Here is a 22,051-nt window from a genome sequence, read left to right as displayed (position 1 = left end):
TGGACAGGCAGGTACTCATAATTAACAGAGATTTTATACAAGGGGGTACCACCAAAAAACAATTCCCACCCTCGCCCCTCCCCCCAAAAAAGCTATGTATTTAAATTTTTTTTCATACAAAACAGCCTTATCACCTTCAAAGTACTACTCTCTATTACATAGAATACACTTGTCAAATCTGCGATTCCATTCATGGAAAAATTTTCAAACTCATTTGTTTGGATGGCTGACAGCACCTCCCTCTTTTTTTCCTTCATCTCTTCTGTGTCATCAAATCGCTACCTTTCATGTCCCTCTTCATTCATGGAAACAAAAAGAAGTTCCACAGAGCAAGGTCAGGTGAGTCAGGTGTGTGGGGCAAGAGAGGCATGCTGTTTTTTGCCCAAAACTGGCACACTGAGATGGCTGCGTGAGCAGGTGCGTTGTCATGGTGGCAAAGCCAGTCCCCTGTCTGCCACAAATCAGGCCTTTTTTGTCACACTGTTTACACAATCTTTTCAGACCCTATAAATACAAAGCTTAATTAACAGTATGAACTGGTGAATTGAACATCAAATGCACTACAAGTTGACAGTTGTCCATTCAGGAAGTTGATGGACGTCCAGAATGAGGTTTGTCATCAATGGACATTGCACCTTTTTTCAAACAAGAAAACCACTCATCCACTTGAGTTTTCCCCATAGCACTGTCCTTGTAAGCTGTGTTCAACTTTGTAACTGTGACATTTTTCCCAAGCAGAAAGCAAAATTCCACAGCCACACACTGTTCTCTTCAACCACCCATCACAAAAAACAAGGTTCGAGCAAACCTGCTTTTATGAAAAATTTCACTATGACCAGAGAGAACCTTCCCAGGCAATGCCACTGGGTGCACTAAGAGCAAGTTGCTTAATACTCACCTAGCGGGGGAAGTGTGTACTACAAAAGCTCTGCTACGCCGTGCAATTCTGGGGTTTTTTTTGGGGGGGTGGTCACCCCCTTGTATATATATATATATATATATATATATATATATATATATATATATATACACATGTTGATGTGATTAACAAAATTAAAGTCTTTGGAAGCATTACTGAATAGTGGATTCTTTCTCCCATCTGAATTTTCTCTGGCAAAATATACTTAGGATGAACATCTATCTTAAAGAAAGGAGATCACATCCATATGGATTGTGGTAAGAGTTGTTTGAGTCCCTAATAAAATGTAAAAGAAGAAAAGAGAAAAAAATGATTAGGGCAAAGACTGTACAGATGTGCTTTATACAATTGATGTATGTATATGTATGAACTGTGAAAAGAATTGTATCAGCCCCAATAAATTGTTAAAATAAAAAAATAAAAATTAAATTTAAAAAAAGAAATGAAGAAAAAAAAAAAGAAAGGAGATCCTTACACTGTTCAGGTAGTTTGTTTTCCTCAGAATTGAAAAATCTTAAAACTCGTGGTTGTAAGGTACTGTCAAGTCAGCTCTGGCTCATAGTGACCCTATATACATCCCTACAGTAGAATGCAACACTGCCTTGCTGTTATGCTTGATCCCATTGCCGGCAGCCGCAAGGTCAAAACAGCTCGTTGATCTTCATCTTTTCCACCAGCCCTCTACCAATCATGGTGTCCTCCAGGGAATGGTAATCTCCTGATAGCATGTCCAGAGTATGTTACACAAAATCTAACCATCCTTCTAGGAGTATTCTGGCTGTACTTCTTCCAAGACAGGTCTGTTTCTTCTGGCAGTCTGTCTCTCTCACTGCCATCAAGTAGATGCCGACTATCATGACCCTATAGGACAGGGTAGAATTGCCCTTGTGAGTTTCCAAGACTGCAAACTGTTTATGGGTGTAGAAAGCACCATCTTTCTCCCAAGACACAGCTGATGGCTTTGAACTGACCTTGCAGTTAGCAGCCCAACTCATTACCACTATGCCACCACTGCTCCTTGGCATTTCATAGTACTACCAATATTCTTCACCAGCCACAATTCAAATGCATCGGCTCTTCTGTGGTCTTTTTTATATGTTGTGCCACTTGCACATGCATATGAGGCGATTGAAAACACTATGGCACGGGTCAGGAGCACCTGAGCCCTCAGACTGATGTCCTTCCTCTTTAACACTCCAAAGAGGCTATGTGCGTCAAGTTTACCCAATACGTTGTTTGATTTCTTGACTTGTTTCCATGAGCGTTGATTGTGATTGTAGAAGTAAAACAAAGTCTTTGACAACTTCCAATCAATGTTTCTCCATTTATCATGATGTGTATTAAGGATTCTGATTTTCTTTTTTTTTTTAAAGCAATTTATTGGGGCTCATACAATTCTTATCACAATTCATACATATACATACATCAATTGTATAAAGCACATCTGTACAGTCTTTGCCCTAATCATTTTTTTCTCTTTTCTTTTTTTACATTTTATTAGGGACTCATACAACTCTTATCACCATCCATACATATACATACATCAATTGTATAAAGCACATCCATACATTCCCTGCCCCAATCATTCTCAAGGCATTTGCTCTCCACTTAAGCCCCTTGCATCAGGTCCTCTTTTTTTTTTTCCCCTCCCTCCCCTTTCCCCCCTCCCTCATATGCCCTTGGTAATTTATACATCGTTATTTTGTCATAGCTTGCCCTATCCGGAATCTCCCTTCCCCCACTTCTCTGCTGTCCCTCTCCCAGGGAAGAGGTCACATGTGGATCCTTGTAATCAGTTCCCCCTTTCCAACCCACTCACCCTCCACTCTCCCAGCATCGTCCCTCACACCCTTGGTCCTGAAGGTATCATCCACCCTGGATTCCCTGTACCTCCAGCCCTCATATGTACCAGTGTACAGCCTCTGTCCTATCCAGCCCTGCAAGGTAGAATTCGGATCATGGTAGTTGGGGGGAGGAAGCATCCAGGATCTGGGGGAAAGCTGTGTTCTTCATTGGTACTACCTCGCACCCTAATTAACCCATCTCCTCTCCTAAACCCCTCTATGAGGGGATCTCCAGTGGCCGACACTTGCGCCTTGGGTCTCCACTCTGCACTTCCCCCTTCATTTAATATGGTATATATATACATATATACATATACATATATACATATACACATATATACACATACATACACACACTTATATCTTTTTTTTTTTTGCATGATGCCTTATACCTGGTTCCTTGGCACCTCGTGATCGCACTGGCCAGTGTGCTTCTTCCATGTGGGCTTATTTGCTTCTGAGCTAGATGGCCGCTTGTTCACCTTCAAGCCTTTAAGACCCCAGACACTATCTCTTTTGATAGCCGGGCACCATCAGCTTTCTTCACATTTGCTTATGCACCCATTTGTCTTCAGCGATCCTATCATGGAGGTGTGTAGTCAATGATATGATTTTTTGTTCTTTGATGCCTGGTAACTGATCCCTTTGGGACCACTTGATCACACAGGCTGGTGTGTTCTTCCATGTGGACTTTGTTGCTTCTGAGCTAGATGGCCACTTGTTTATCTTCAAGCCTTTAAGACCCCAGTCACTATCTCTTTTGATAGCCAGGCACCATCAGCTTTCTTCACCACATTTACTTGTTCACCCACGTTGGCTCCAGCCGTTGTGTCGGGAGAGTGAGCATCATAGAGTTCCAATTTAATAAAAGAAGGTATTCATGCATTGAGGGAGTGTTTGAGTAGAGGCCCAAGGTCCTTCGCCACCTTAATACTTGACCTATAAATATAGACACATAGATCTATTTCTGATTTTCTTTATATTGATGACTGTAGTCTTTGATTTTTATCAGTAAGGAGATTTGAAGATTTTGAATGAGCCTTTGTCCCGTTCCCATGAGTGTTTTCTAGCCTGTTGACCTCCAGATTCTTAGCATAGATGAGTAAGTGCTTCCAGTGCTGCACCAATTTGTCAAAACATTTCCATTGATATTTCAATTCCTGGAGCCTGATCTTCACTGGTGTTTTCAGTGTAGCTTGGACTTCTTCGGCACCATCAGTTCTTGATCATAGGCTGCTTCTTGAAAGGGGAGAGTGTCGACCAATTCTTGTGGTATGGTGACTTCTTTAGCACCTTCTTACAGCAGGCAATATGTTGTCCATAGAACCCTTCAACGTTGCCCATCAAAGCTTGTATTTTTTTTTCTTCCGTTCTTTCAGCTTGAGATCGGCCCAACGTATTCCTTCCCTTTGGATTTTCTAACCCCATGTCTTTGTACATTTTATCAAATGTACAAAGAAATGACTTTCTCTTCTCGAGCTGCCCCTTGGAAGTTTCCGTTCAGCTCTTCTACATCATCATTTCTTCCACTCGTTTTACCTACTCAATATTCAAGAACAAATTTCAGACATCCACTTCGGTCTTTTCTTTCACTTTAATGACATTTTGCTGCTTCTTTATATGATCTTCTTGATGTCATTCCACAACTCATCTAGTCTTCATTCACCCGTGTTCAATGCATTAGAATCTGTTCCTAAACTGTCCTCTAAATCCAAGTGCAATGTGCTCACTCACGGTCACATTTTTGGGTCCTGTGCACTTGGTTTCCTGTGTACTTGTTTTACTGTTCTTCAGCTTCAGCCTACACTCGCTGTGAGTCATTGATAATCTGTTCCACAGCGAGCCTCTCACCTTGTTTGGGTGATGGGATTAACCTCCCATGTCTCTTCCCACAGTTGTGATCAGTTTGATTCATGTGTATTCTATATGGTGAGGTCTATATGTATAGTTGCTGTTTGTGTTGTTGAAAAAAGATATTCGCAGTGAAGAACTTGTTGGTCTTGCAGAATCTATCATGTGATCTCTGGCTTCATCTGGATCACTAAGGCCATATTTTCTCACTGTCGATCTTTCCTCTTTGTTGCCAACTTTCGCATTCCAATTGCCAGTCATTCTCGGTGCTTCTTGATGGCATGTTTGATCAATTTCAGACTGGAGAACTTGGTAGAATTCTTCAATTTCTTCATCACGGACTTTAGTGGTTGGTGCCTAAATCTGAATAATAGTCGTATTGACTCTTCTTCCTTGTAAGTATATATAGAAATTATGCTATTACAGACAACATCATACTTCAAGATCCAAAACCAAACTAGCTGTCATTGAGTGGATTCCAACTCATAGTGGCTCTGTAGGACAGGGTAGAGCTGCCCCCACGGGTTTCTAACTAGAGGAAAAGAGCGCCCCAGCTGTCGCCCACAGAGGAGTTGGGCTTTCAAACTGTTGAGCTTGCCATTAGCAGCCCAACTTGTAAACCATACACCAATATGGCTCCCAGGATTTTTAATGATCAACGCAACAACATTCCCGTTCAATTCGTCATTCCTGGCATCGTGAGCATGTGGCTGTTCAATTCAAAATGGCCAGCAGCAGTCCATTTCAGCTCACTAATGCTTAGGGTATGAATCCTTATGCATCCCATTTCATTTTTGACCATTCCAATATTCCTACAGGTTGGTATTTTGTAGGTTCCGTGTCCCAATAATGAGTGAATGTCTGCATCTGTTTCTTCTGTTGTCAGCAGATGAAGGTCTTGATACAGTGTTGAGAGCAACCTTCCAACATGACGGGCTTATCTTCCAACATGATATCTAGCAATGTTCTGCTGCAGTTCATAAGGTTTTCCAGTGGCTAATCCCTCAAGAGTGGACAGCCTTTTCCTTTTCACTAGTCTGTCTTCGTCTGGAAGCACCACTGAAGCCTGTTTGCCATGAATGACCCCACTAGTGTTTGAAATACTGGTGGTACAGCTTCGAGCATCACAGCAACGTGGCAGTCACCCCAGGGCCTAGTGGGACCCTGACAGATGAGCAGCGGGGTGGCTCAGGGAGGTGTGTGAACTGTCAGCCGCGTAGCTAGTGCGTGCTTGTCTTCTTCCCACAGAAAGCTTTAAGGAACAGAAAGGCATTCTCTCGAAGTTCTGGAGGCTTGCCGGTCAGTGGGTCAGCCCTGTTGATTTCTTCCTTATAGGCAGAGTAGCGAGTGTCCAGGGAGTACCTCTTAGCTGTGCCCCCTCTTGCCTTCGATTTCAAGACGAGAAGATCTGGACAGTGATCCTGTGTCAACAGAAATGCCCTCCTCTCCTCTGGCCGCCTTGACAGGTGCCTGTCATGAAGTGGTGCCTTGGAATGCCATTTCCATCTCATCTGATGCACCTGGGACTTGTGTATGACGGCTAAGTGCCCCTTCTCTCCTCCCAGCCACCCCATGACGTCCCTGGGTGTCCACCATATGTGAGGAAGGGGGTTCATTTCACACCTGGTTCACAGTGCTTTGGGCAGGTGCCGTCCCTTAGATCAGGGGTGAGAAAACTTGTTTTTTTCCTGCCAAGGCCTAGTAGGATATTTATAATATTATTTACAGGCCATACAAAAGTACCAACTTAAAAATTAGTGTGTTGCATTTGGTCAACCTGGGAAGTAGCTCCCCCTGAGGTGCGCGCTGGGCTAGCTTCTCTTGGGTGAGGCGTGTGGTGGTAGCTGGTAGTGATGATCTCGCAGGCCTTCTATGGCCCTTGCAAGCCATCCTCACCTGGTATCTGCCTTTCCCCATGTGTGCTTCTCACCGGGCCTAAGACACTGTTTAAAATCAGAGGTGATTAGATTAGAACCCATCCACATGCGCGATGGGTTACCATGAGAAAAGAAAGCCCTATTTCCAAACAGGAGCACAGGTAGAGAGAGGGGTTAGGATTCCAACCCATATTTGGGAAGGAACATGTACAAAAACCTGCACTTGAACCCAGGTCTTGGGAATCCACATCCAGGCTTTTCATAGACCACAGAAACAGCTGGTTGTCAGGAGCATGAGAATGGGCGATCTTATTTCCCACAGCCTAAATCCTCTCCCCAGACCCACTCCCTGCTCAGACGCTCCTCCCCAAGAGGAGCCAGGCTTGGAGAGAAGGGAATGGAACCTGGGGGTCCAGGCTGTGCAAGGAAACACCCTGCGGCCATATTCTCTGAACATTGTGCATTTTGTTCTGCTGTCTCAATCTCTTGGCGTAATTTTAACATGTGCCCAGTCAACACGGCCCCTTTGCAGTTACTGAAAGGGTACTACTTTGAGAAGAGCAGCACCTCCCCTTGCCCACCCGCCAGCTCCTACCTCGTGCAGGCGTGCCCTTCCCCTTGCCCACTCCCCAGCCATCCCCAGCGCCTGCCAGCCCACTGCCTTTGGAAACCAGCCACCGCCCATCATCGAGAGTCTGCTCCTGCTGGCGAAGGCCCCGTGGATGTCCGGGGAGAGCTGTGCTCCCGGGCATTTCCAACGGCCACGTTTTTGGAAGTTGATCGCCAGGCCTTTCCTCCGAGGTGCCTCCGGGGGACTCAGGCCTCCCGCTCTTGCAGCTGAGCAGTTTGACCAGGGTTTCCAAAGGAGGAGAGCCTGAGCTGAGTTCACCCGCATGTCTAACACACAGACGCCCTGACCACTTCCCCACCTTGAAAGTCAAGCGAACGCCACCCGAGGGTCCTTCCTGCCCCACCAGGGTGGCGAAGATAAGTTATGCCTCTCCCAAAGGAGCAGACCTCAGCGCGCCCCGGCCTTCCTGCTCCCCGAACTCGCGGTAAGAAGAGCGGACCCCCTGCTAGCCAGATCCCTGCTAGCTGGGGAGCCCAAAGTCAGGGCCTGGCAACCCTATTTTCTGCTGCTCCTCACTGTGAAGAGGGAGCCAGCTATGAAAGGGGGTGGGGGTGGCTGGAGACATCGCGCCCGCCCTATTGTTCTTGGTGCTGATGAGCATGATTTAAAAAGCCAGGAAATTGATATGGATGTGATGTTTCGGGTGGAGTGGGGGGCGCTCTGAACTCATCCGTCCTTCAGGGCGGATGATGGCCAACTGACCCATCTTGCAAAGGCGTTCTCATCCTTTGTGCCACCGGGCTTCCCGCATGAAAAGCAAAAGTGTTTTCAAACCGCCCCTTTTTGTCAGCGGCAATGGCTGTGCGCTATGGCGGCACATCCCCCTCGTGGCGCAGGAAGGGTAGGGTAGGAAAAGGCACAGCTGTGGACACTTAATGGCCGGCGGGGGGGCGGCAGGGGGTGGGGGCTGCGCTGGGGCAAAGGGGAGCGGAGGCAAGAAACATTGGGTGTCAACAAAAGCAGCTGGGAAAAGAGACGGCGCTTCAAGACCCCTCCAACTCACAAGTCCAAGATAAACGATGTTCCTGTTTGGACAGAAAAAGAAACGGAGGTGGAATGCAATAAGGCTGGCTGCAAAGAGAGGCGTTCCAAAGGCCTTTCTCTGCAGCGAGGCAGCTCCCAAGAGAAATGAGCAAAGGTGGCCCTAAGTGAAGGGGTGGGCAGCCCCCCTCCCCACACACACACAACAAAAGCAGGCCGGCCGATGGATGATTACAGCGCCAGGCTTGGCAACACTGCAGCGCAAAGAAGCCCCGGCCAAGCTGGAGGTGGGGGTAGGACAGGATGGCCTCACAGCCTATGGGGCCATGTGGGGGACAAGTCCCCAAAGTGGACAGTAACCCCGGAGCCGCACATTATAATGGAAAAAAGCAAGGAACTGGGGAGTCAGCCCTGACTCCCACTAGTTCTGTGACAGGAGCAAGTCTGTGGCCAGTGAGAGCCACGCCAGGCCGGCAGCCCTTGATGGCCCTTCCATGGCCCCCCCTGGGCCTCACTCACAAACTAGGAGGCAAGTTCGCAGCCCTGGGCCCCTTACAGATAAGGCAGCGAGAGAAAAATACAAAAGATAAGGCAGTGAGGGTCTCCTGGGGGAAGTGCTGGCTGAGGGTCACAGGCAGCGATGACACGGGGTGCCTAGAGCACTCACCACTAGCTGATGGGAGCACCAAAGACACAGCTCCTTCAGTGTCTATACAAGTTGGGTCCATGTATCCTCTGGGGCCCAGCAGAGGGACAAACCCAATAGAAATCCAGCCACAGGTGCACCGTAAGATGCATCCTCCCCCAAAAAAAGATGCGTCCTCCTAAGAGCCTGACACTGGAAAGTCGCCTGATGAGAATGGCAGCCCATTCGCACCAAATCCCAAACCAAACTCACGGCCGCCGAGTCGATGCCTACTCACAGCCACCCTAGAGAACTGCCCCTGGAGTTTCCAAGATGGAAGGTTCTACCCTTTCCAGGAGTAGAAAGCCCTTGTCTTTTTCCTGAAGCACAGCTGGTGGTTTCAAACTGCCGACCTTGCGGTTAGCAACCCAACTCGGAACCACTACGCCACCAGGGCTCCTTATCATATGGAAGAATCTCATAAGTGCCACGTTGAGCAAAGACAGAAGAAGATAATCTACTGCATTATAGAAAGTGTGAAAATGGGTACCTTAGTTATACAGACAGAAGCCAGGGTGGAAATCACCCTTGGGCTGGAGCAGGTGGGTGTTGGGGGGGGGTGGGGGGGGGTGCGGGAGGCGTGGAAGGAAGCCGGAAGATGGCTTAAGCATGGGTACATTGACCAGATGTGCACTTTATTTCTTATAGAATAACTCAATATCCAAGCACGGAGACGCTGAGCCATTCTCCCTTGGATTTGAACACGAGCGAGCCTTAGCAATGAACAGAAAGCAGTATGTCTTTGGACAAGTGACTTTACCTCCATGAACCTTGGTTTCCCCCCCCCCCCCCAATCTATCATGGTTGCCTAAGGGATTCCAAGCTGGGCTACTAACCACAAGGTCAGCAGTTTGAACCCACCAGCAGCTTCCAGAGAGGACGACGAGGCTCTGATCCTGTAAAAACTTAGAGCCTGGGCAGCCCACAGGGACATTTCTACTCTGCCCTGTAGGGTGACTGAGTCAGAATCGAGTGGAAGGCAGCGAGTTTGGTTTTATCATAACGATATAGGGAGAATGATCCCACTCAGTGGAGGCTTGCCGTGAACATGCAATGAGACCCTGCATGTGAAGTATCCAGCATCACACCAGGTCCATAGTAAGCCATCCATAAACGGTGGTTGCCATGACTACTGTTACCAGCCTAGAGGTGGTTCCATCCAAGGTGGACTTCCCACCTCCCATGAAGATCCGGCTCCATTTCCAGCCAATGCACCCTCGGATGCCACTCATGTCAGTGGAGATTTCCAGACTGAGGAAGACTAGGAATAAAGGCCTGCTGATCTACTCGCACAATCCAGTCAATGAAATTCCTAGGGATTACAGTCACCCCAGCATGGGGAATGGGAGGGCTCTGACCAGCGTTTCCATCTCTGCATGGCGTTGCTGCCACTGGGGGGCAGCAGCTGGCACTGACCACAGCAAGGGTAGCACCTTCTCAGGCCTCCAGGTCACTGGTTCCAACGGCTTGGGGCTCTCAGGGGCTGGGTTATTTAAAAGTGGATTGTCAGGCCTTTCTTCTGAGGCACCTCCAACCTTGCGGTGAGCAGCCGAGCCTGTCAGCTAGAGTTACCACGTTCCCAGAAGTCAAGAGATCAAAAGTAGTCTTGTATTCCGTAAATCTGCTGCACGAAACCTTAGCAAGGATGTTACTCTGAGGACTAAGGCGTGCCTGACCCGAACCATGGTATTTTCCGATGCATCATACGCATGTGAGAGTTGGACAGTGAATAAGGACGACCAAAGACGAATCGATGTACTTGCATTGTGGTGCTGGCGAAGAATATTGACAGTGCTCGGACTGCCAAAAGGACACAAGTCTATCTGAGAGGCACAACCAGAATGCTCTTTACAGTAAAGTGGCCAGATTTTAACATTGGTAAAGCAGGACACCATTGATAAAACTCATATCCTGGCGAAATAGCCACATGGCAGCCGAAAACTGTACACCCTAGCTTGTCGTGCATGCTTTCCAAAAATCGGGCCTTTTTAAAATGCCGTGGAACGCGGGAAAAATTGTTAAAAATCGGGACATCTGGTCACCTTACCTTAGCGGCACAGATGGCAAGACTTCGTCTCACATACTTTGGACTTACTGTCAGGAGAGGCCTGTCCCTGGAGAAGGACATCGCGTGTGGTAAGGTAGATGGGGGGGCAGGGGAAAAGAGGAAGGCCTCAATGCGATGGACTGACTCCGTGGCCGGCACAGCGAGCGCGGGCAAAGGAGCAGGACGGGCAGTGTTTCGTTCTGTTGTGCACAGGGTCTCGATGGGTCGGGCCTGACTCGAGGCATCCTCACATCAGAAGGTGTAGGCAAGTCTGGGTCACACTACTGTGATTCAAACCAAAAACCCAACCAACTCCTTCTCTGCTCCTCCAACTCTTCCCCAGCTGCTCCCATCTTGGTAAGAAAGTGTGTTAACTTGTGGGACAGCTCTCCTCCCCGATAGGACCCTGCCCGCTTCACCACCGTCAGGGTCAGCTGGCCTCTTCAAAGGAAAAGATGAGACAGGCAAATTTTGTTAAGAAAAAAGGGAAATAGAAAAACCATTAGAAACTGAAACGATCTTTAAAAAAATACTCAAAATGGAATCAAAGGTAGTCTCTTGGACGTAAAGAAGAGGTATTGATTTTGCATTTTGGGCATCCATTGATAGACCATGTACCAAAAGTGGAAAGAAAAAAAAAAAACCAAGTTCATCACCACTGATTTGATTCTGACTCATAGTGGAGCCTACAGGACCATGTAGAACTGCCCCGTGATTTTCTGAGACTGTAACTGTTTACAGGAGTAGAAAGCCCCGTCTTTCTCCAGTGACGTGGCTGGTGGTTTCGAACTTCTGACCTTGCGTATCGCAGCCCAATGCATAACCAGACCAAAGACAGAGGGTTTAAATATCATTACCAAACCAAAACCAAACTCACTGCCAACTCATAGCAACCCTCTAGGAGCCACATGGAGACCCACGCCAGGGCTGAGATGCTTCCACTGCCACTGAATCCACAAGACTTTCCACCCATTGGCCTGTGATCTTCCTGGATTTGGCATCATTGCATGTGTTGCATGAGTCTGAAGGGGAATTTATAGAATGGTATCGGACATATGGGCTAGTGTTGGATTTATGGACTTGATCTGAATTGGGCTGGGGCGTTTTCTTAATATAAAATGACTCTTTGATATAAAGCTCTCTCTTATTCATAAAAAAGAGTGTTTTGTTGTGTATATTTATATAATTTTTAAAATTACATGGATCATAATGAGTGCAAGGAAGAAAATGTTCTAAAATTGATTGTGGTAATGATTGTACAACTCTTCTTGATATGATTGAATCGTATGATATGTGGATGAAGTGCCAATAACGCAAGCAGAAGCTCCGACAGGGAAGACGGGGCTTTCTGCTCCAGTAAACAGTTAGTCTCAGAAGCTCACAGGGGACCGCTATGAATCAGCACTGAGGTTTTTGTTGGTTTGTTGAGTTGTTGGGTTGTTTTCACCCCTACAACTGAATGCGACCTTATTTGGAAGGATGATTTTTCTTGTCTTTGTTTGTTGCCCTCAACAAGCCAGCTTGGGTCAGCTGCATATCACAGACTGCTACCGAGTCTTCCTCCGATCCTGACGCCACACTTTTTCCCACAGAGTTGAGTGATTTACTCAGCGTACAGTCCGAATAAGCAGAGGGAAAGGATGAGACACTGACACGCATACGTGCTGATTTAAACCATGCCGTATTCCCTAGTTGTGTTCCCACAACTGCCTCTTTGTCCATGTAGAACTTCCTCATGAGCACAATGAAGTGTTGTGGAACTCCATTCTTTTCAAGGTTATCCATAGTTTGTTCTGGTCCACACAGTCAGATACCTTTGTACGGTGAATGAAACACAAGTAAACCTCTTTCTGGGCTTCTCTACTGTCAGTCAAGACCCATCTGATGTCAATAACGATATCCTTTGCTCCACGTCCTCTTCTGAATCTGCCTGACCGTCTCACAGCTCCCTGTCGGTGTACTGCAGCAAATGTACATCTTCAGCACAATTCTACTTGCGTGTGATATTATTCAATAAATTCTGCATTCTGTTGGAATCAGGCGAAGTAGGAATCTTCCGGCGGACTTGCCAGATATGGCTTCCAGATTTCTTGCTACAGACCAGTGAGCGCTTCATCAGCTTGGTGAAGCGCTTCAGTCGATATTCTCTCCAGCCCTGGGACCTTGTTTTCCACTAATGCCATCAATGCAACGTGGACTTCTTTCTTCGGTCCCTTCCGTTTTAATCACATGCCACTGTATCGCCGATATGGTTGAATGTCGACCCGTTCTTCATTTGTTTGTTTTGATACAGTGACTGTGTAGTCATCTCATCTTCTGTTCCTGCTTCCTGGGTCCTTTGATATTTTCCCCATGGAATAGTTCACTTCTGCCACGTGAAGCTTGATTGCGTCTTCGGTTCTTCCAGCCGGCGATATGCTTAAGATGTTCTTTCTTTGTGACTTTCTAATGCCAGGTTTTTTCACATTTCATTAGCATGCTCTGCTTTGGCTGGTGGAGCTGACCTTTGAAATTCTCTGTTCAGCTCTGTTGCTTCATCGATTCTTCCATTTGGTTTACCTACTCTGCAGTCAAGGACAAGTCACGGAGCTTCTTCTGACACCCATGTTGGTCTTTTCGTTCGTTCATGTCTTTGTAATGCCTTTTCCTTTCCTTGTGTATGATGTTCCTGATGTCATCTCGCTCCTCCTGGGGTCTTCTCCCGTGAATGTTCGATATGTTAAGTCTGACCTTGAGACGTTCTCTTAGCTTAGGTGAGATGATATTCTCAGGGTCATATTTTGGCTCTCGTGAACTTTTTTCAATGCTCTTCCCCGTCAGCCGGAACTAACCGTATGATGGTTGTTTATGACAGCCAACCTCTGGCTTCATTTACGTTGCTGATACTGAGCATCTCTATGGTCTCTACACAGGTGTAGTCTATTTGATTCCTGTGTGTTCTCAGGACATTCAAACTTCAAACTCAGTGCCATCAAATCAATTCTTGCTCCTAGTGGCCCTGTGGGCTAGAGTAGAACTGCTGCTCTGGGTTTCTGAGACTGTAGGCCTTTATAGGAATAGACTCATCTTTCTCCTGCAGAGAGGCTGGTCGTTTCAAACTGCTGACCTTGGAGTTAGTAGCCCAACACATTGCCCAGGAGGGCCCTATGAGCTTACCCTTCATTGGTTTCGAAGTCAATCCAGCATTATCAAATATCAGTTCAATCTCTGCCTCCTCCAGGAAGCCCTCTTTGACCCATCCAAGATATTCGTCATGAACTCAGTGTTTTTCTCCATCCCTGAGCTCACCGCCTGGTATTTTATTTGTGGGTTCATTCCTCTGGCTCCTCTCACAAGCTCCCTGTAGGAATCTGTGTTTCCCCATAGCGTATCCCTACAAGGGATATGACAGATTCATTGAAATAGATGCGTACAGGGACAAAAAAATTCATTGAAATTCATTTGCACTATGTACAAATTCCTGATCTAATTACTAACTACTATTATAATTTCAAAAATTAATGAGACCTGCATTTTGCTCTCAGGGGACACAAGATATAGATTAAAAAATTTTTTTAATTTTAACTGAAAAAGTCATCGAAATGGGAAAATTTTTTAAAGAGTAAAAGGATCTCTGTTTGCAGATGATTGGATTCTATAGCTTAACAATCTTCAAGAAGTCACCGACAGCAACTTCAGGTCCTGTGCCACCCTCACAAGGGTCATGTTTGAGCCACTTTGCAGCCACTGTGTCAACCCATCTCACCAAGGGTGCACCTCTTCTCCACTGCTCCTCCACTTTTCCAAGCATAAAATCCTTTTCCAGGGTGGGTGTCTCCTGATAGCATGTCCGAAGTATGTGAGACGGACTCAACATCCCAGCTTCCAAGAACCAGAAGCTCCCCTAGCCCCTCTCCCACCCTTACAGATGCTCAGAGAACCTACCCAATATAGGGCTGTACGGGACAACATTAACACGCAAATATCAACTGTTTTCTAAAAATCCTCCTGTACATGTATACTTCCTAGATAATGTTTAAAATGCTATACCATTGGCTAAATTAATGAAACTCCCAATAGCCCTGCTGGTGCAGTGGTTTCGCATTGGCCTGTCTCAGAAATCCACAGGGGGTCACAAGGAGTCAGGATTGACTTGATGGCGGTGAAGACTGTCAATAGAATTACCACAGACCCCATGGGGATGATACCAATAAGGTCTCTGAAGTGGACCAGGGACATACATAAACCACAGGTACATGAATGAATTTTTGAGTTTACATTTAGTCATAGCCCTGTTCTAAGAATAATTAGTTCTTATCACATGACCCTACTCACTGCCTGCCTTCATTAAGAGATCACTGAAGATATGATTGCTATAGCAAAGTGTGGTGAAGAAATCAGACGGTGCTAGCCATCAGAAGGATAGCATGAGGGGCCTTACACTGTTGTCTTAAAACCAGCGGTCATCTAAGTGAGGTGTCAGCTTAGTCGACACAGAAGAAGCATACCGACATGTGGGAGCCAAGGATGGTAAACAATAAAATCCAAGAACAAAGGAGGGAACAGTATTAGAGCTTTGACATAGTCGAGGTTTATTGCGCCAACCTGGCCAGTAAACACATGTGGGATTAATTGAAGAGGGGAGAGATAAATGGCTCGGTGAGCCTCGCCTTTCTAGTTTTCGGTTCTCTTGCTTTATGATGGTAGGACCAGGGTGCGGCTGCTTTAGCCAATTCCCTGCTTCAGCTGGCAAGGCTCACTTCCTGCAAGACATCCCTGAGGAGAAGCCGCATGGACCTACCCCAATGCAGCCCTGGGTGCTGGAGCAGCCCTGTGGAGACCCCTGCCAGCGCTGAGATGCTTACATGCTCACTGGTTCAGCTTTCCTCCTGCAGTCAGCATCATAGTGTGTGTTTTGTATATTGGTGTTGGACATATGGGTTAATGTTGGGGTTCTGGGCTTGGGCAGCACTGGGTTGGGATGCTTTCTGAATGTACACTTACCCTTTATATAAAACTCTCTTTTACATATATGAGTTTCTGTGGATTTGCTTCCCTAGTTTACCCAGACTAACACAAGCTTAGATTCTGAGCACCCAGTTTGCAGAAGGTTTTGGATGACAGTGAAAGCCCAAAATCCACTTGCAGTATCCCCAGGTGGATTAAGCCTCCATGAATCCCCTTTGACCATTGACCAGGGATGTGACTAGCTTGGCTATCAGGCAGAGTGCACTTGAAAGTGCATTCATGCAGATGTAGCTAGCTTAAAGTGTGACCCCTTATTGTTTGTGTTCCTTTTTGACCCATTTTAAATTTTGTCTAGTTTTTAATCTTTTCTGATTCTCTTTTCAAAGGAAGTTTTCCCCTCTGTTTTATTGTGTTACTGTTATTTGGGATTTTTTTTTTTAGCTTTTTGATTTTGCATGTTTTTCTTTGTATAAAATCCTAGATAGGTGAAACTATAGAAACAGTAAAATTTACATAGCAGGGAGGTGGGCGCTAATAAGGAGCTAATAGTAATAAGTACAAGAAAGAAGAAAATGTTCTAAAATTGAGTGTGACGATGATCGCACAATTCTTTGTAATATGTTTTAACTGAATTGTATGATATTTGAATTATATGCCAATAGAACTTAAGATTCTTAGAAAATCTATTGTTTCTATACATCAGAAATGAGCAATCTGGCAATGGAACACACAATTCTATTTATACTATGAACTAAAAGAAGAAAAGACCCAGGAATGGTGTTAGACTGGAATGTGAAAGATATACCAAATGATAACTAGAACATATTACTACAAAAATTAAAGAAGGACCAAAAAAGATTTCCTATTTTGTGAATTGGAAAACTCAATATTGTAATATTATTAAAATGTCAATAATATGCAAAGCAATATATAGATTCAGTTTAATACTTATCAAAAGCAGATTTCATTTCAAAATGAAAGAAACTTCTCAAATTCATATGGAATTTCAAGGAAGATTTAATAAACCAAGACAATCCTGAAAAAGGAAAATTGGAATCACTTCCTGTGTTCATCTGAGTTGACTAGAGAAACAAGTCCAGGGAGACTCATATTGTACAAGAAAGAGCTTATATAAAAGAGGAATTATATATTAAGAAAACATTCCAACCCAGTCCAGATCAAGTCCATAAGTCCAATATTAACCCATATGTCTGATACGATCCCAGTCTATAAATTCCTCTTCAGACTCACACAACACATGCAATGAAGTTGAATGCAGGAAGATCACAGCCCAGTGGGTAGAAAGTCTTGTGGGTCCACTGGTGGTGGAAGTATCCACGTGGCTCCTCCAGCTCCAGAGCTGTGGCTCCATCAGTGCAACTCCATGTGATTTGTCAACAGGAATGTCAAGCTGAGAGAGAGTGTATCTGGCCTCTAGTGAGCTATTTATCTCCTTAGCACCTCCAAATGAGGTCATCAAGCTACCACCTGATTGACAGGCTAGACTCCACTCCTTCACTCAAGTTGACAGTAGATTATGTAACTGCCATACTTCCTGATTTCAAAAGCATACTATAAAGATACAGTTGTATGTATGGGTTGTGATAAGAGTCATACGAGCCCCCAATAAAATGATTTTTTTAAAGGTACAGTAACCAAAGCAGTTGTGGTACTAGCATAAGTATGAACAAGTGCACTAATGAAACAGATACGAGATTCCAGAAATAAATTCATACATTTATGACCAATTGATTTTCAACAAATGACACTGGGACAACCAGTTCTCCACTGAAAAGTTATGAGGTTGTATTCAAACATATGTGACAATCACCTCGATATGTACAATGGCTTGAGTTTAAGAATTGAAACAATAAAACATTTAGAAGCAAACATACAAGTGATGATATGGGACCTTGTTTTCTGATACCAAAGCTTTAGCAGCAAAAGAAAGAATAAGCAAATGTGCTTCATCAAATGTCACCATTGTGTCAGCTCATTGGACTGTGATGGCTTGTGTGTTTCTGTGGGTCTGGCATCTGCCGCTGGTGTTTCAGAGGACAGCAGGGTCACCCAAGGTGAACAGGTTTCAGTGGGGTTTCCAGATCAAGAACAGTCCATTAAAGCACATCTCTCTTTGAAACAAGTAGAAGAAAATAGAGCAGACTATAATAACCTCAGGATAGAAAAACGGCCTCTGGAGACACAAGGCCAGTGCCATAATGGAATAAGGAGGATATATTTGATTACATCAAAACTCTGTAAAACTTATGTACCGTAAAACACAAGAAAATTAGGCAATGATTAGAAGGACATATTTGCAGGTGATACACAGAAGATAGTGTCCAGAAGAATTTCCGTTGTCTTAAAAATCAGTGAGAAACAGAATAAACATCATTTGTTCTCCGAGAAATTATTTGCAAAACCACTTGGGTTTCTGCTCCGTACTTATTGTGATAGCTGGGATGGAAAAGTCCAAAATCGGTCTTGTCAAGGATGTAAAAAAAAATCAGAATGCTCTTAAAATGCTGGTGGGGGTGCATCGAGTCACCCTGCTCTTGTTAGGTGACACCGAGGTGGTTCTGAATCATAGAGACCCTCTGGATGACAGAACAAAACACTGCGTGGGCCTGTGCCATCGTCACATACTGAAGAGAAATGAAAACACAGTCCTTGCTAGAGCTCTCCAGGGAAAGATAGACGTCGGTCCTTGGCTCCATGAGAGAAAGAATTTATGTCAAAGCCTGGTTTGTGACCCAAGTGGGTTTATAGAGAACAGAAGCACTTTCAGGTTCTACAGTAAATGGAACACAAACCAGACAGAGTCCGTGGCACAGTTGTGGAACTGCGGCCTGGCCGCTCCCCACCGCAGCCTGGCTGTGCTACATCATGTAGCAGCGGGCAGCGGACAGGAGAAAGAACCCGGAGCAAACCCTTTGGTCTTTTCAGGGGCTCCCTGGGAGGCGTGGTCGGCAATATTAGCTAACCCCATTGGCTAAATCAAATTCACCTGGCTTAGATGGGCCAATCCAGATGTAACACCCACCTAGGTGTACCACCCCTCCTGGCCAGCAGCTTGAACCTCTGAGCATGCGTAATGGATGCCCCAGTCCCTATGCTAGCTACCTAACAGTCCTCACAAACATTTGAATATGAACGTTTATAGCAGCACTATTCATAATAGCAATAAAAAAATGAAACACACCAAATAATGTTCATCCACTCAGCAGTGGATGAACAAATGGTGATGTCATCAGAATATGACTGGGCTACAAAAAGAATTAAGTGGATACATTAAAAATCATTTAATTTTCAAAACTATCAAAGCATGGAATGTCTGGAGTATAAGTCTAGGAAAATTTGAAATTGTAAGAAATGAAATGGAAAGCATGAAGATCAATATCCTAGGCATTTATGAACTGAAATAGCTGCTATTGGCCATTTTCCATAGATGGTCACATGGCTTACTATGTCAGGAATGAAGAGTTCAAGAGGAACAGTGTCACATTCATCACCAAAAAGATCATTTCAAAATCAATCTTTCTTTTTTCAAGATTAATCTTGACGTACAATGCCATATGTGACAGGATTTTATCTCTATACCTACAAGGAAGACCAATTAATGTAATTATTATTTAAATTTATGCACCTAAAGCTAGTGATGAAGAATTTTAAGTATTCTACCAACTCTTCAGACTGAAATTGATCAAACATGCAATCAAGATGCATTGATAATTATTGGTGATTGGAATTCAAAAATTGAAACTTTTGAAAAAGGATAGATCAGTATTTGGAAAATAGAGTCTTGATAGAAATGAAGCTGGACCTTTCATGATAGAATTTTGTAAGGTCAGTGACTTCCTTGTTACAAATACCTTTTTTTTTCCACAGCATAAACTGAGACTACACACGTGAACCTCACCAGATGGAATACACAGGAAATCAAATTGACTCCATCTGTGGAAAGAAACCATGGAGATACTCATTATCAGCAGCCTAACTGAGGCCAGGGGTGGACTATGCAGTAGATCATCAACTGCTCATGTGTAAGTTCAGATGGAAGCTGAAGAACATTGGAGACAAGTCGCGGAAGGCAAACTACAACTTTGAGCCTATCCTACCGAATTCAGAAAACATCTCCAGAACAGCTGCACTCAGTGAACACCACTGACAGAAGACCTGATGAGCTGTGGGAGGACATCAGGAACACCAGAGATGAGGAATCCGGGGTGCGCTATAGCACTGATGAAGCTCTTAACTATTCCTCTGGTTCTTTACTATTTCCTCCCCTTACTACTAAGGCTTATGTTTCACCTCATTAATATTGTTTGACCTACGTAGGTTCATCTGTATAATTAAGATCGCTTGATGCGGGATGGATGCCCCTTCAGAGATAGCAACAGAAGTAACGACTCCCTGAGGATACGGGAAGAAAGGGGTGAAGGGAAGGGAGGAAGGTGGGGCAGATAGCAATGATTACTGTATGATCCCGCTTGAGGGGAGTGAATAACAAAATTGTAAGTGGATGGATATGTTGGAGGGGGTAAGATATGGCTACATATATATTTATTATTATATAATAACAAGGACTCCTGGGGGGAAGGGTCGGGGAGGGAGGGGATGAAGGGGAGCTGATATCAGAGAGTTCAAGAAGAAACGTTTTGAAAAGCTCATTGTAGTAGCAATTGTACAAGTACGCTTGATCTGTTTGAATTATGGAATTTCATGACACCTTTAAGAAATAAAATGATGAATTTTTTTTTAAAAAGAAGAAGAAAGCAAAAAGTCATTAAAAAGACAGGAAAGAACTAAACGATCCCTCTCCTAGGATCGCTGTAGCGGCGCCGGCGGGCCGCTGGGACCCCTCAGGAGGCGCAAAGGAAGCCGCTTTCGACACTTCAACGATGGTGCTCCTGCCGCGGTTCTGGGCGTTGTTGTCTGTTTGCAGGAACCCGGAGCGTGGGTGTGCGGCCCTCTCAACCAGTTCCCAGCCAGCGAGGAATCCTGAAGTGGACCCTGTGGATAACGAAGCTGTTGCCCCCGAATTCACAAACCGGAATCCCCAGAACCTGGAGCTCTTGGCAGTTGCGAGGAAGGAACGAGGTTGGGGAACAGTGTGGCCCTCTCGGGAATCCTGGCACAGATTGCGAGTTATAAGGACTCAGCATCATGTCGAAGCATTTGTTGAGCATGGAAATGGCAAGATTGTGGTTTCAGCGTCCACTCGTGAATGGGCCATTAAAAAGCACCTGTCTCGGCCCACCAATGTGGTGGCCTGTGGGAGTATAGGGAAAATGCTAGCAGAGCGGTGCTTGCGGGCAGGAATCAATTTCATGGTCTACCAGCCCACCCCTTGGGACGCAGCCTCAGACTCGATCCAGCGACTGCAAAATGCTCTGACAGAAGGTGGTGTGATGCTAGAGGAACCTCGAAGAATCTATTAGTAGAAAAGAAGCCTTCCCTGCTCTGAACGTGTGAGAAAGCAGTGCTTGCGCTCATCAGAAGAACGCATCGAGACCACCACCCGCTTGGAAGTTTCCTAACATAAAGTCATGTGACACTGGGATATTTTTCATAATAAAGCTCCCCTCCCCTCACCCCCCCCAAAAAAAGAACTAAACGATCGAAATGGATGTCAGAAGAGACCTTGAAACTTGTTGTTGAATAGAGAGGTCAAGCAAACAGGGGAAAAGGAAGAGAAATTTCCCAAAGTCCTCTCCAAAGCACAGAAAAGCGTGTCAGAACACGATGCACAAAGACCCGCAGGTAGAACATCCGAAAGGAGGCGCGTAGTCAACAGTCCGAAAGAACAGAAGAAAAGCCATCCGAGCCTCAAGTTTCAATAGTTAAGGATGCACGGGGGAAATACTGAACCAACAGGCACCTTCGAAGAAGATGGAAGGAACACACAGTCATTGTACTGGAAAGTTCTCGTCAACAGGGAGCATAGGGTCACGAGCCTATGGTATTGGGAGAAGTCCAAGCTGCACTGAAGGCACGAGGGAGAAAACGAGGCTCCGGGAATTGAGGGGATACCACTGGAATGTCCCCCCACCCCTGTCTCAGGAGGAGGTGTTGTTAAGTCACATATGGAGGTCCCTGTGTGCAACAGAAGGAAACACGGCCAGGTTCTGCGCCATCTCCCCAGTGTCCTTCTGTCTGAGCCCATGGCTGCAACTCCGGTGGCAGTCCAGGAAGCAGAAGCGGCCAGTTTTACAGGGCCGGGGTTGAAACGCTGTTCTAATCGCCGAACCCACGTTTCTCCCTCTCCA

The 22,051-nt window shown here is 45.4% G+C and overlaps 2 protein-coding genes across 3 annotated transcripts in view; both read left to right on the top strand.

The window, feature by feature from the left end:
• The window catches only part of RIC8B (RIC8 guanine nucleotide exchange factor B), a 161,620-nt gene extending 141,314 nt beyond the window's left edge, over positions 1 to 20,306 (top strand). Inside the window, exon 9 of the mRNA XM_075551038.1 lies at positions 19,671 to 20,306. Coding sequence (XP_075407153.1) covers positions 19,671 to 19,680 — 10 coding nt within the window. The 3' untranslated portion in view covers positions 19,681 to 20,306. The remainder of the gene's footprint in view (positions 1 to 19,670) is intronic.
• A 272-nt stretch (positions 20,307 to 20,578) lies between these two features.
• On the top strand, positions 20,579 to 21,899 carry LOC142450731 (large ribosomal subunit protein uL18m-like). Of its 2 annotated transcripts, XM_075552701.1 has the most exons (2): positions 20,579 to 21,005; positions 21,155 to 21,899. In XM_075552701.1, the coding sequence occupies exons 1-2, from the start codon at positions 20,684 to 20,686 to the stop codon at positions 21,247 to 21,249; spliced, it is 417 nt and encodes a 138-aa protein (XP_075408816.1). In that variant the 5' UTR covers positions 20,579 to 20,683; the 3' UTR covers positions 21,250 to 21,899. The 2 variants fall into 2 exon arrangements, with proteins under 2 accessions (XP_075408816.1, XP_075408815.1); XM_075552700.1 differs by having other exon boundaries at positions 20,579 to 21,899.
• Positions 21,900 to 22,051: the final 152 nt, after the last annotated feature.

Source organism: Tenrec ecaudatus, chromosome 6 (assembly GCF_050624435.1).
Source record: "Tenrec ecaudatus isolate mTenEca1 chromosome 6, mTenEca1.hap1, whole genome shotgun sequence".
Taxonomy (NCBI): domain Eukaryota; kingdom Metazoa; phylum Chordata; class Mammalia; order Afrosoricida; family Tenrecidae; genus Tenrec; species Tenrec ecaudatus.
Note: the sequence above shows the minus strand (reverse complement) of the source record. Positions and strands in the feature narration are given on the sequence as shown.